The 15839-nt window shown below is 39.5% G+C and overlaps 1 protein-coding gene across 2 annotated transcripts in view; it reads right to left on the bottom strand.

Annotated features, from left to right (window-relative positions):
• The window catches only part of LRMDA (leucine rich melanocyte differentiation associated), a 1031273-nt gene that overhangs the window by 11518 nt on the left and 1003916 nt on the right, over positions 1-15839 (bottom strand). Inside the window, exon 7 of one of the 2 annotated variants that reach the window (XM_047824812.1) lies at positions 7135-7198. The exons of the other annotated variant lie outside the window; for it this stretch is intronic. Within the exon in view, the coding sequence (XP_047680768.1) occupies positions 7135-7198 (64 nt within the window). The remainder of the gene's footprint in view (positions 1-7134; positions 7199-15839) is intronic. 2 annotated transcript variants of the gene reach the window in all.

The raw sequence follows: 15839 nt of genomic DNA, 5'->3' as shown, positions 1-15839 counted from the left end.
TTCCCCAAGGTCATGGTACCAGACCAGACATCCATGCAACTCTATCTGTCTAGTCCAGATGTTTCTGAGTCGTAGGATACTGCCTTTAAGATAGGGGCACTGCAAAGATCAATCTGACTTAGGCTGACTCTTACCTACTTTTCTGCTGGGAGAAATGGAATCTTCAAGGCCAGTTTGGTGTTAGCGTGTTTCCCTACTCCCCATCTCTCTATTTTAAGTGGGGTTTAATGGATTTGAGATGGGCTGGATTCCAAAGTGCATGCCAAGATGGAATGCAAATCAGTTCACATTCCTGAAGTTCCCTTCCTTGCGGCTCACTGATAGATGTCACATAAACCAGGCTGTCAATCAAGGTGGACAATGGTCAAGTGGTATGGCTCCATTTTTCTTTCTCAGTGTTTTTTTTTTCTTTTCTGGAGGGACTCAGAAATCTTTCACACAGGAAAGAAAAAAGAAAGAAAACGTTCACCCCTTCACCACCTCCCCCATTTCCACCATTGTGTCCATATTCATCTTTTCCATTTCCCATCTGAAGTCAAGAGCATTGCCACTAGAGGGCAGCATGAATTTAGGAAAAACAGCAGCTTTCTTGGAAAAAAAAAAAAGATGGCAACTATTCAGGGAGGGCCATTAAAGCCACACTGTGCTTTTGGTCACCAATTATAGGTTCCGTAATGATCAATATGTCATGTTTGCTCAATCTATGCTGGAGGCTTTCTGGGAATGGGGCTACCAAACACCCCCCTTTAGATTCCTCTGGTCTCGATTTCAAAGACTGACTTTCTTTACCGTCAGTTGCTCTAATTAACCTTCCAGGCTCAGGGGTTGGGGATGTTTACGTAATACCTGCATAAATGTAACACGTATGCAAACTAATAAACAAAGATAAATTCCTGCACTTCCTAAAAAATATCATTTTTATGGTAGGAATCCAAAAGGAAATATGCCACCCAATGGCATGGAGTTACCAATCATTGTGAGAGTAAAACAAGTAAAAAACTAAAAAATAAGATAAATTAAAATTGGACCAATAAAATATACAAGAGGTGTGTGATTTCATCCAAACAAATCATAGCTACCACCTTTTAAGGCACCTCCCTGACCAAAACCCACCCAGCCATTGTCTTCCCTCTTAGAGTATCTGGCCCAGACTAATCACAAAAGAGAGGCAGAAGCAACTCAAATAAAAATAAATAGTAATTCCAGCTTCTCCCTGATCACCATTTGGTCCCCATCATTAGTCTCTGGCACATGGACCAGTGATGATTTCATGCCCTGACAACAAATGACCACCTCCCTTTAGGAGAAATGAGGTACTCATGAGTTTCTAGGGGTTTTAAGCATATTATTCTTTTTTTAAACAGCCATAAAGGTATGACATTCTAGGGAATGCCATTTTAAATGAGAACTTTTTAAAATTAAAATCCATGATGGGGCACTTAGGTGGCTCAGTCAGTTAAGCATCCGACTTTGGCTCAGATCATGATCTTGTGGTGAGTTCAAGCCCTGAATCGGGCTCTGTGCTGACAGCTCAGAGCCTGGAGCCTGCTTGGGATTCTGTGTCTCCCTCTGTCTCTCTCTCTGCCCCGCCCCCCACTAGTGCTCGCTCTCTCCCTCTCACTTTCTCTCTCTCAAAAATAAACATAGAAAAAAAAGTTCTAGAATTAAAATCCATGAGTAGACTCAATCAGAGAAGGGAGGAAACAAAAATTGGTGTCAGACCAGGGGAAATGACAGCTGAGTACAGGTGCAGCTCTTCATTTCAGCTGAGAGACCTCTCACATGGTCAGTGGAGCAAGTATAAAATGGCTCTCACACGTTTCTTCCCATACACTTTCTTTCCTAATACAACAGTCATGTGATTGACTAGCCACTGGGGGGATGTTGGGTTCCAGTTAATTAATTAAATTATCTCATTAACTCGTGGTTAACTAGAAACCTTTCTGAGTTTTTTCTTGCACATAAACACTATGCAAAACCAAAGCCAATTTCATTGTCTTACCAGGTATATCATAGTGACCACAAATGAGGATTTCTCTGAGTATCTATAGTGAGGATGATACAGTTTAGAGGCTTAGCTGGGGTGGGAAGACTGCTCTTTGAACATTTCTCAAGGTCTTAGGATCTCCTTTATATATGAGCTTCAAAAGGGCAGAGATGACAACTTTTCATCCTTGCTTCATGAGGCCTAGGGCATGTAGGTACTCAATAGATTATTTTTTATTGTGGAATAAATGAAAGAATCCTAGGATACAACTTGCCCTTGTACCAGAATCACCTGGAAGGCTTGATAAAACAGATTGCTGAGCCCCATCCCCAGAGTCTCTGATTAGTGGGTCTGAGTTGGGGCCAAGAATTTGCATTTTTGCTAGTGCCCAGTGACAGTGATGCTGCTGATTGGGGACCCCACATTAAGAAAAAAAATGATATAGGACAACCCAAAGAGGCTCCCTTTTTTCCTTTTTTAAAAAAATAAATTCTTGACATTAGCTTTTATTCTTGTAACGTTAAGAGTATTCAGATGCAGACAGAAAATCTGGTTGACTGAGGATCCTAGTGCATGAGTTTTAATAAATGGGGATTTTACCCTCTCCAAACAACTGTCTGAAAACAAATGGCACCTAAAATTAATAATAGTAATAGTAATAATAATAATAAAGTTGCTCCAGCTCTTCAATATTAAACAAAAACCGTAAAAGATTAAGTGACATGCAGATTGTATTAACAGAAGAAAAGAAGAAAAGACTTTTTTGGGTAAGTAGAATGGGACTGAACCTGCAAACCATAATTTATGAAGTATAAGAAAAAAAAAGCTTCCAGAAAAATTTCCCAGAGAGTCTTTAGCTTCCCTCTAAAAGGACAGAATCTTAAGTGAACAAATCGGAACAGTGGGGGTCCTCCTGCAGAGTTTGAATGAAAATTTTTGCTTTGCTCCCAAGCACAAATTTGCTTTTGGGTTTCAGATCTGCCCCTATTAGAAAGCTTACATCAAAAGGGGGGAAACCATCCACAGTTCTGTCTCGTTCTTGAGGCTAAAATTTCTCAAGAGAGTCATTGAAAATAAAGACAAGTTGCTTTTTTTTTAATTCTTCAAGCTGCAAAAAAAGAACCTCTCAAATAAAATTAAGCAGACCCAGTAACAACTGGGTTTGTCATAATTCAAACTCTGCAAGGATTGGGGAAAAGACCTTCCTTCTTGGGCCCATTAGTCCAGCCTCCATCTGCCCTTCATTAAAATCTAAACAAACTTTTCCTGTACTGATATTACTATAATCTGTCCTAATTCCAGGACACTCTAAATTGCTTTCTCCAAAAGGAAAACAAAAGGAATCTGCTGATATATGAGCTAACTGAAAGAAGTTTACATTATAAAAAAAATAACCAAAAGTATGTTGTTGCAGAAAGCACAGCATAATTCTTGGGCACTAGTAAATCTCAATGCCAAATGCCAAAATATTTTCATTATTTCCTGATCTTTACTTCCCCATCCTCTAACCTGAATCAGAAAAATTAAAAGTCCATATATATGCTAATGTTAATGAAATGAACCATAGGTTAAGTAAGAATTAATAGGAAGCAGTTTATAAGAACAATGTGAACCTCTTGTACATTTTGTTTTGCCCAAAATAAAGACAAAGTGAATAGAAGAGCATAGTATAAGGGCCTTCATTAGGGCCAGGCTCATTAAAACTTAATGAAGGCACTAGAGTCTCTCCAACAATATTAAGAGGGTTATACTTTTTACCTATCAGTGGAATGGCCTGGGTTGGAAAGACATTGCTGACAGTGGGTGGTACCAGGTGTTATCTGTCTCTGGAACACACGACTTTGATGGCTTGGGATATTACCCCTTTTATTTGGCTGGCTTGAATTCGTCAGGATTCACCCTGTGGTGAGTTAACATGCCTCCATATTGAAAAAAAAATTGCCCATGGGCCAATGTGAGCCCCGCACCTAATAGAATACATCTGGCTCTGACAGTTTGATGCCCAGCTCTGAGCCACATTCGGCAACACAAATTAACAGCGTAGACATTGCCCACGCTGAGCAGGAAGTAATAACCTGCTACCTGCTACTTGGCCAAAATCTCATTATAAGCCATTACGGTAATTGAGGGCCAAGACTCTGTGGATATTAGACTCCCCGAGTGCCAGTCGTTAGTTCAGCAGAAGAAAGACTCCGAAAGGAGGGGGCGGTGGGGCCGACTGAGGAGAAACTGCTTTGGACCATCGCGTGAATTCCATCTACAGGGTGCTCTGTGGCTCTGGGAGATTCGTGAGCTGTTTCTCTTCTGCCCCAAAGTCCACAGGACCTCTCTGGGTGGGGGGGGTGGGGGTCAGAACTCTAGGAAGATGAGGTAATTCTTGGTAGGCCTCCAACAATGCTATACAATTAAAATTTGGTTTAAATGAATATTAAGGACATCCACAAAGGGAAGAAGAGGGCAAAAGAAGTCAGAATGCTCCACACTAATAAGGGTAGAAGATGGGATGGAAAGAGGGAAGCCGCCCGTTTTCTCCAGAAGATGGATCCTCTCTAGAATTACTACACCTATATGAGCATCCATTCTTCTGTGGCTGGCAAAGCCAGCCCCTTTTCCCATAAGGCTGGTCCTCTTAGTCTGTCTCCAGGGTTGGGGAGCTAGGGATGAGGTGGTGTGCATTTGGTAGAGGGAAACAAGGCAGAAGTCCAATGGATCAATCAAGCAGCTGATCAATCAATCTGATTTTTGGTATCACGAAGATGGTTCTGGACTGTAATAATCATAACAGCTATCAATAAACATCTCTTGAAAAAAGTTACAGACAGCCAGGGAAAAGAGTAATTGAAAATACAATAAACTGTTTTTAGAAATCCCTTTTTATCCCACTACATACAAATATCACCCTACACGCACACGTGCGCGCACGCGCACACACACACACACACACACACACACACACACACCCCAATAAGAACCAAATTCTCCAATTACAGGAGCATGTTGAAGCCCGGTTGTACCTCAGTTATACTCAGGAGTATCATAAAACTTCTGAGTGTCAGGTCCTCTCCAGCAACGACTAGAAGCCTGGTTAACAAACTAACAAACCTTCCTGGGCATCCAGAAGTTTCCATTTCATCTTACTCTGTTTCTCAGTTAAAGGATCCCTGGCCTTGGAATTTTGAAAGAATTGGTATGGGGGGGGGGGGGAATAAACACAATGATGGAGGAAAATGGGAGTTGCTGAGCGTGAGGATGTCTGTGAGCAGCAAGTGCACAATCGGAACACCCTAAGACAATCTTCCTGTCTCAGCCACGCCAGCCTCAGTATTTCTCTTCACCTAGAGGGTTAAGCACAAGCTGGAGCCTAGAAAATGGCTGCTGTTTGGTACAAGCGAGGCCTTCCCTATAACTAGATCCTTCAGGAAAAAACAAATTAATCAACAGCGAGCTGAAGTGGGTTTAATGATTGCATTCTGCATACAATCAGCTTTTCCCTTTTCAAGGGCCATCAATATGTCAAGGGAAGACATATCTGAAGGATATAGCTCTTAACATCAAGGTTATCTATTCTCCACAAGGCTCCCACTCCTTGCTGGGCTGATACTCCACGCTGCCTGTGTCTAACATTTTCATCAACTCTGCAATCAATCAAGGTAATAATGTTGTGCAAAAAATCAATTAACAACGCAATTAAACTTTCCTTATTATCTCAAAGGGCTGAAATAATACCTAAAGGGAAGATAGACTCACTGAACGCAGACATCCATAATCCAATGTGAAAGTGAATTATGAGGTTGGACAGATGCAGGCATGTGCTGGTGCTGTTATTTTCCAGGGGTTATATCTCATTGTGGCAGTGTATCAGTCAGCCCCAATCCCAGACCCTAAAATTCCAAATTACTTTTAAGAAATATATGATGTGCAATATCCATTTCATATTCTCTTTTAAAGATAACCCCCTCCCCTCCAAAAAAAAAAATTGAACGGCCATATTATTCAAAGACAAAATGATCTTTCAACAAGAACATAAAATATAAAAGCTATAATAACATTTACATCTGTATAGCACACATCTCTGTAAATGCAGGTCATCTATTATACATAATCTGCGGAGCCTAAGAGGCCTGGGATGTGGCACATTTAAAACCCAAATGCGTGAATATGCAGACTCCTATGGGTGGCTGTGGCTTCCCCTGAGTGAAGGTCTCACCCATGCCTGCCTACTGGTATATGAATGCACACATGCACACATGCAGGCACACACACACACACACACACACACACACACACACGTAGAAGCATCTGGAACAACGGAAGTATCACTCATTTAAAATGAGAATGACTATATTATTTAGCAATTACACTCAACTTGCCCTGAAACACTGTCCTCAGGAATCAAGCATTTATATATAGTTCGTAAAAAAGAGGCGACTATTAACCTTTTAATGCAGTGAGGACTGCGGAGTCCTTGAAATTTCACACTGAAACGAGATACACGGTAGAGGAAGAGGAGGAAGGAGTTTCCTGACATTTACAGAGCTCATTTTGAACTGTTCAGGACCCACATGCAATGGTCCGGCACCAACAAAAGATAGAAGGGGAGACAATGCCCGGAACGGGAAGGTTAAACAAACAAACAAACAAACATCAAAGCAAAAGCCAGCAAACAAAAAAGTGCTGACAAAATATTGACATTATTTGAATATCCTCATAATTCCTGGAAGTAAAACACAACAACACTTAAGAATCAACATGGACATATGTCAAGCATGAATACCCACATAAGAATCACCTCCCTACACTTGCCCTTCTCCCTCATGGGGCCAGAGGTTTCCCTACAGCAGGGCTGAAGGATCTCACAGCATATATAGAAAGCCTAGGAGATCCCTGAAATTCATAGGAGCCAAATGAACGGATCCAGAAAGCATAATCCCAAACTTGGGCCTCAGAGTTATCTGAATCAGAATAAGAAAGGATTTCCCTGTGTTTCTTGATCAAACCATGTTGCTACTTGAGCTCTAGATTTTAGTAACACACAGCTATTCTCCTGGTGGTGTGGATTTCCACATATGCCACCTGGAGTGGTGCAGGTATTGTCACTTCAAAATATCATTGCTCAACAATGAATTCCTTCTTTGCAAGTTACTCACTTGTAACAAGGGCCCATCTTCTTAAGCCAACTTTCCCCATTTTCAGCACAGCAAGGAGGCAGGACTGAGCCCCAAGTGCAGATGTACATGAAAATGAAAGAAGACAAATGCATTTAAACCCTCACTCTAATTTCTTAAGAAAAATAAGAAAGCAAATTGTGATGCACTTTTTGGTACGGAATTTCAACAGACAAGTTGAACAGGTTAGTGATTCTTGCCATTTCTCTAACCTTAAGGAACATAATTAATATGTTTTCATTTTCAATGACTATATTGTGTGTGTATCAACTGGAACTGCTCCTGCTGTGTATTTGATTCCACTGACGATGGGGTGGGTTGGATTTTAAATGATGTGTGAGCACTTCTGTTCTTTCCGTGCTCTGGTTTATGTGTTATTCATGACTTGCATTACAGACATGGCTGATACACAGATGTAAATGTTATTAAATCTTTTGTATTTTAGAGGCTTTGTGAAAGGCTTCTTTGTTTTCAAATAATTCTCTTAACCACCAAAAATAACCAGTAATACATGACGATGTCTTGGGAATTTTTTTTTTCGCTGAATTTTCTGATGAAGAGATTTTCTCCTTCCGAAGAGATTTTTCTCTTCTGCTGTTTTTTTCATCAAAATAAAAACATAGGATAAGCTGGCAGGTGGAAGAGTTACACCTTCACAGTACCAGTCAAGAACAAATTCATGTGTGTTGATACGTACATGCACAAATGTGTATTGTGTGTTTTGTGCGTATGTGTTACATGTGGATGTGTGGTGCTTGTGTGTGCACTGTTGTATGTGTGCTGTGTGTCTTGCGATAAATTGTGTTACTTATGTTGTATGTGTTTTGCTTTTGTGTGCATCTTGATTATGATTGTGTTATAGGTGCACACGGTGTATACCTGGGTGTGAATATGTTGACATCATTTTGCCAGATCAGAACTCAAAGTTGCCAATTCTCATATATCTGCCAAAGAAGCAGCTGCCTTACTGCATTTCAGTATCTGACATAATTTTTAATCTGTTTTCACTTTGCTCCATCATCTTCACATTTCTTAGGATTTCAACAGAAATGTGGCAGAGGATAAACCTCTTCATACAGACAGCACTTAATCAGTCTGTGCCTCTTACTGGCTCACTTTTCCTTATTGATTTTAAATTTAAACAGTGCTCTGAGGCTGAACAATACACCCCCACAAATACAGCTGACTTCCCTGAAGGAGGTCAAGACAGACAGAGATGTGTGTTTCAGTCCTGAGGTTAGCAGTCCAACTTCAAAGAGCTCTAGAAGGAGAGAAGGCTCAGGCACTCTTCCATCCTCAGGGCAGTGGGAGTACCTGCCTGGTTTCAGAAGAGCCCTTTTTAGAAGGACAAGAAAGGTCGTATCAACTTTGGCAAATGGGGGGAGTCCAAAGATCAGGTTCTAGCTCTGGTTACCTACGCATATTTTCTATGCTGTTCACAGCTCATATGGTTGACACAACGATAGAGACCTTTCTCTTTCCATGTCCCTCTGTTCTTTTCCTTGATTTGTCCCCTTCCCTTCTAGAATATCTATGACCCTCATACTCCCTCTTGCCTTTCTTGGGGTTTCAACTCCAGAGTTAAAATATAACCGTCCTCTTTCAGATGCATGTCCCTTCATACCTTTTCTAAGAATCGACTAATTTTCTGATCACTAATTCACATTAACATGTTAACCGTTGACAATGAAATAGAATTTCATCACTTCAGGAAAACATTTTATTCTTAAAAGACACATTTAAAAAAAATAACCAACTGAGTGCATCTTGAATGGAATTTTGGGCAAAACAATAGTGGGGAAACACTATTTTCCAGGAACAATCCCTGATACCCAAAATAAAGAAGAAAAGGAGGGGTGCCTGGGTGGCTCAGTCAGTCAAGCGACTGCCTCTTCACTTCTGCTCAGGTTGTGATCTCAGGGTTCACTGAGTCGAGCCCCACGTCAGGCTCCACGATGACAGCCAGGAGCCTGCTTGGGATTCTTTCTCTGCCTCTCTCTCTGCCCCTCCCTCACCTGCATGCACACACTCTTTCTGTCTCCCAAAATAAGTAAATACACCTAAAAAACAAAGATGAGGAAGAAGAAAAGGAAAGAAAGGGAGAGTCTCTTGTTATATTTGAGGAACTGACAGGCCAGAAAAGGAGATGACTTGTCAAATAAAAGTTGCTATAATAATATTAGGCACAAAGTGTTATGAGAACATAGAAAAGGATTATCTCTGCCTTGGGAAGTGATGGGTTAGCATAAAGCATAAAAAAAAGTCATTTTCTGTATATGTATTTCCCTATTACTTAAGTCACGGATATAATATTTATTGTTAACAAGTTAAACAATACAGAAGGTATATTTAAAAACGTATTAGTCCTTTCAAGACTTGCATGATCACCGGATATACAGTGACTCCCAGGATATACTTCTGGAGAGATGTAAATGTAGGTATATATATATAGATTTATAGAGATGATACAGATGTAGATGTAAATATAGGTATAGAGTTATACAGACATATAGAGGGGCAACTATAGACACAGTATAGACAGAGACACAGGCATACAGATAGATACAGATATAGATATGTAGACATGTTTATATAGATATAGATGTAGATGTAGGATATACTGATAAGTAAAAATGCGAGGAACCAAAAGGTACATAAACTCAGTACTTTGGGGTAAGAAAGAAGTAAAAATAACTGGGACCTTATGAAGATAAAAAGCTTCTTCACAGCAAAGGAAACAACCAACAAAACTAAAAGGCAACCAGAGGAATGGGAAAAGATATTTGCAAATGACATATCGGACAAAGGGCTAGTATCCAAAATCTATAAAGAGCTCACCAAACTCCACACCCAAAAAACAAATAACCCAGTGAAGAAATGGGCAGAAAACATGAATAGACACTTCTCTAAAGAAAACATCCGGATGGCCAACAGGCACATGAAAAGATGCTCAACGTCGCTCCTCATCAGGGAAATACAAATCAAAACCACACTCAGATATCACCTCACGCCAGTCAGAGTGGCCAAAATGAACAAATCAGGAGACTATAGATGCTGGAGAGGATGTGGAGAAACGGGAACCCTCTTGCACTGTTGGTGGGAATGCAAACTGGTACAGCCGCTCTGGAAAACAGTGTGGAGGTTCCTCAAAAAATTAAAAATAGACCTACCCTATGACCCAGCAATAGCACTGCTAGGAATTTACCCAAGGGATACAGGAGTACTGATGCATAGGGGCACTTGTACCCCAATGTTTATAGCAGCACTCCCAACAATAGCCAAATTATGGAAAGAGCCTAAATGTCCATCAACTGATGAATGGATAAAGAAATTGTGGTTTATATACACAATGGAGTACTACGTGGCAATGAGAAAGAATGTAGCAACGTGGATGGAACTGGAGAGTGTGATGCTAAGTGAAATAAGCCATACAGAGAAAGACAGATACCATATGTTTTCACTCTTATGTGGATCCTGAGAAACTGAACAGAAACCCATGGCGGAGGGGAAGGAAAAAAAAAAGAGGCTAGGGTGGGAGAGAGCCAAAGCATAAGAGATTCTTAAAAATTGAGAACAAACTGAGGGTTGATGGGGGGTGGGAGGGAGAGGAGGGTGGGTGATGGGTATTGAGGAGGGCACCTTTTGGGATGAGCACTGGGTGTTGTATGGAAACCAATTTGACAATAAATTTCATATATTGAAAAAAAAAAGAAAGAAAGAAGTAAAAATATGATTAAAAACTAAACACACATCTTTATCTGTGTTTTACATAAAGAAACAGGGGAAGGATAAACCATAGACTAGTAAGTATGACTATGTGTGGTGAGTGAAAATAGGATGGAGGGCATTGAGATAGAGCTGAGACTTCTCTGAATATATCTTTAAATATTCATATACTTCACATATTCAAAAAATAAAATAAAAAGGATGGAAAAAGCAAACCCTAATACTGAATACAACTGGGAAAAACTGAACCCAACTGCCTATCAAATCGATAACATAATGACATAAGAAAAGAAAAGAAAGGAATTTTGGAACACAGTACCTCATGTACTGTGTACTCATGTATACACCAGAGTGAGATATATTGAGTAAAAAAATAAAATAAAATAAATGAATAAATAAAAATAATGCAAAGAAATATTGAGCTTTACTTAGGAGGCTTATTGTTGTTAGTGTCATTGTCATTATACTTCTCAAATTATTTTGTGTGTGTTGTAGGAGAAAACATGTAAATATACTGAAGTTACTGGAAGTTAACGTTTTCACTGTGAGAGAAGGAAAATCAAAGAATGAGGGAAGATGTAGTAGGCAGAATAATGGGTATCAAGATGTCCATCCACAATCTGACCTCTGGAATTTGTACTATATCACTTTACAAGACAAGAGAGACTTTGTAGAAATTATAATGGGTATGGACTTTAGGTTGGAGACATTATTCTGGACTATCTGTCTGGGTTCAGCCTAATCCCATGAGCACTTAAAAAGGGAAGAAGCTTTAAAGGCTGTGGTCACAGAGGGAGATATGACCAGCATCAGAGAGAGACACAACACCCTGGCTTTGAAGGTGAGAAGGGGCTTGGAGCCAAGAAATGCGGGGGGCCTCCAGAGCTGGGAAAGGCAAGGAGATGGATTTTACCCCGTGAGTCTCCAGAAAGGAACACAGCTTTGCCAAAACCTTGATTTGAACACACTGAAGAGCCATGTTAGACTTTTGACCTACAGAACTAACAAATAATGAATTTGTATTGTTTAAGCCACTCAGTTTGTGAGAATTCATTATGGCAGCCCTAGAAAACTAATATGGAAAGTGATGGTGACGATGATGATGGTAATGATAACTGCAAATCTAAATTGGAGAGATCTATAAGAAATCATTAACACTCACATATATATGAATGTGTGTGTGTACACACATGTGTGAAGGATATCTGGCACCTAGATACTGGCTCCCCACCATCCAAATATTTCCACCTAAAGTAAACAGGATGTGGGCAGGAAATGTACAAAGTGCCTGAAACATCTTGTGCCAGAAAGCAGATCAAGAACACAGAGATGGTTTGGAGATCCTCTCTCTAGCCAAATTTGGCATTATTTGATATCAAAATGAATAAGGAGAGTAATTAATTTCACACATTGAATTAAAAAATAACTATGAGTTGATAATGATACTTAAGCACAAAAATAAATAGGAGAGAAAGCTCTTATTTAAAGACTGCCAGCCAATTAATGTAGAAGCAATGATACAATTGGAAAAATCACCATATTCCAATGTAGTAATCCAGGCAAATACTATCAATGGATGCTACAAGTATTGGGTGAAAGTTTATTGGAGAAGAAAATATTCATGCAACCATAGGTTGCCACTGTTAAGGTTACTTATTAATTATAAAGGGGAACATATACCTTCAGAGTGGATCAATATGGTAGTAACCACGTTAACCAAATGATCAATCAGCATTACTACAAAAGGGATCATTAAATATCACATGCCTCTCAACATGATGAAATACACCCAATATTGCCTACATTTGCCAAAATGTTTAACTTGAATCAAATTATGAGTGAGCAACTAGAATAATCCAGAATGTGGGAAATTCTACAAGGACACTGACTTGAGCTTTTGAAAAAAACAACAATAAAACCTAAATGTCTTGAAAAGGAGGAAAGGTGGAGGGTGTGCTCTAGCATACATGAGAATCACCTGGAACACTTGTTATAACAGAGATTCCTGCATCAGCCCTCAGAGTTTCTCTTTTAGTGGGTCTGGGGTGGGGCTCCAGCATTTTTACTTCTGACAAGTTCCCTAGTGATCCTGACGTTGCTGGTCTGGGAGTCACCCTTGAGAACTACTGCACTAGACTGAAAAAGAATTAAAAGACTTAACAACCAAATGCAAACTTTGCTTGGATATTAGATTAAAACAAAAGAAGTTATAAGAGACATCATTGGAAGACAGGAATTTTCACTAAGGACTGAAGAGTAGGCAATGATTTGAATTAATGTTAATATTCTTAGCATTTTGTTGTTTTGTAAGAAATGCTCCTTATCTTAGGATATTCATGCTGGAGTACTTGGGGCTGAAGTATGATGGTGTCTACAATTTATTTAAATGTCTCATAAAAATGTGTATATATACATGCAGACTCAGAGACATACAGAGAGATGGTAAATATTAAAAGTGAATTTAGGTAAAGAATGTGTATGTGCATTATATTATTCTTTTGACTTCTGTAGGCTTGCAAATTTTCATAGTAATAATTTGGGAAGAGATGGCTTTTTTGTGTATCTTGGCATGTGATCTTTGTAACTGGACAGTAATGACTCCAGGAAGAATTTTCAAATCTGTGTTAACTTTCTTTGCCTTCTCTTTTCTGGATTCTGTCAGGTGACCTATTTAAGCCCAATAGTCAGTTAGCACTGACTGAGGTCCTTTCAGGCCAGCATGTTCTCCACAAACAGCACTTGGCTATCCCAAAATAAATAACTAAGAGTGAAAAATTATCAGTCTCTGCTACTGCAATCCCATCACTCTCTGCCTTCCTCGTTGTACACACACACACACACACACACACACACACACACACACTCCACATATGCACTCCATCCTTACCATTCCTTCACAAAAATGTATAGGGCCATGTTTAATTTGCATTACAACATGTCTGACTAGTAAGGTATTTATTTAATCAGTTACTGAGTTCTGCCTTCTTCCATGAGACAGCTGTTTACTGAGATCCTACTATGTGCCTCTCAGTGTTCTTGTAGATATTGATACAGCAGGTGGATAAAGTCTCAGCCCATGGACAATACAACCTAGTGGTGGAAGGAAGGCAATAAGGAGACGAAATTTAAAACAAACTAATAATTTTATATATAAATATAATGAAGGTGACAAATCTATAATGAAGGTGATAAAGAGTAAGAGGCTAGAATACCTCTTACTAGAAGAAACATAATACCTTGTTGCTAGTACTGAGTGTTCTGTACTCCAGACTTGCGAATTTTGGCAGGTCTCATGACTTATGCCAACCTTGATTTTCATGCTCAAAACAGTAGTAATAAACCTTGCCTCTGTACCCTCTGCCCCCAATCAGGGGACTATAAGGAACTCAAGCTACTGAATAATATTTATTGTCATTGCCAAATGATAGCATGTCTTATGATGATTTGTTTCTTATAATAATGAGCCATCTTCCAACTGCCCCACTGCTGTATTACTGAGGATTATGCAAGCTGCTATAACAAAAAAAAAGCCCCACAATTTCAGTGGCTTAACATAACAGAAGTTTATGTCTCCGTTACTCAAATGTCCAGTGCAGGAAGCCTCCTTTATGTGGGATTGCTGTGGTTCTGCCATCTCCTGTAAGTCCTGTCATCTGCATTCTGCCAGTGGAATGGGCAAAGTGAAGGAGGCAGAGCCGCTCCTCAAAAGTTTTAGTTGTGAAATGACACACATTGCTTCCACTATCATTTCCTTGGCTAAACCACACTCATTTAACCACATCTAATTAACTGTGAGGGAGACAGAGTTGAAGTCCAGCTTTGTGGTCCCAAAAGGGGAAGAAAATGTATATTTTATTGAGCACAAAGCAATCTCTACTACTACGACCAAAATGTATTTTTCCTTCCATGTTCTTACTTAATGTGGAATTATGTAAAATGTTAAAGAGAGAGAAAGGGTAATTTCACACTCAGTTAAATATTTGTTCTGGGCTAAGTACCAGGCACAATACCATACTGATGTTTCACCTGCATAGCAAAGGACAGTACCTATCACAGTGCCTGGCACATAAAGGCATTTCAGGATGGATTCACAGGTTAATGAATGAGCAAACATCCACTAAAACCCAACTTCATGAGAGCAGGAAATCTGATTTGTTTTCAACAGTCTCTTGAGGGCCTAGCACTGGCTCAGCATGGAGCAGGCAATAAATGTATACTAAGAATTTGTTTTAAAACCTAAAGTTATATTTTGTTCCCCCAAATGAGCATATGCATATATAGCATACTCTTGGATCAAACATTTTTATGACACATTTAGTCATGTCAGAATAAATCCAAGCCATCCAGGCTGTACCTAAATATGCATAAATAACTGACAATTCCATAGAGCCATTATAGCTACATTTTAGTATCAAAGAGTAATAAGCAAATCAAGTAGGCAGCATCTATTTTTAAACAGAAATCAGTAGGTACCTTTAGCTGAAAATTAAAAACAAGGGGCCCTAATTTCCAAAGATCCTCCCTTAATTAATTAAAGCAATGAATTTGCCAGCTCCTAGGTGACAGTGAGATGTTCCTGGAAGCCAACATGGTTTTGTAAAAGCAGCACCAAATGCAACAACAAATGTGAACTCAGGTCTTGTATGGCAAAGATCCAGACACAGTTAACCTCAATGAAGAAGAGGTATTCCTCATCACATTTACACAAAGAAATTGTTTTTCATGATGTATTCAGAGGCCAATGAATCCTGATGAATCTGGATAGAGTAGCTTAAGTTGGCTTGAAATGATCAATGTACTGAAGGTAAAATTGTGAACAGTTGCAATCAGCTGACTTTGAGAGATTCTATAATGTCCACACTCTGTAAGTACTTGTTATTTCTTCCCTCCTTCCTCCCCTCCCTCCCTCTCCCCTTCTATCTACAAATGATCTTGTTTTTCTTCTTTTGTTACTGAAATGT

The sequence above is a fragment of the Prionailurus viverrinus genome, chromosome D2 (assembly GCF_022837055.1).
Source record: "Prionailurus viverrinus isolate Anna chromosome D2, UM_Priviv_1.0, whole genome shotgun sequence".
In the NCBI taxonomy this organism is placed as follows: Eukaryota; Metazoa; Chordata; class Mammalia; order Carnivora; family Felidae; genus Prionailurus; species Prionailurus viverrinus.
This window is presented reverse-complemented; position numbering and strand designations above follow the sequence as displayed.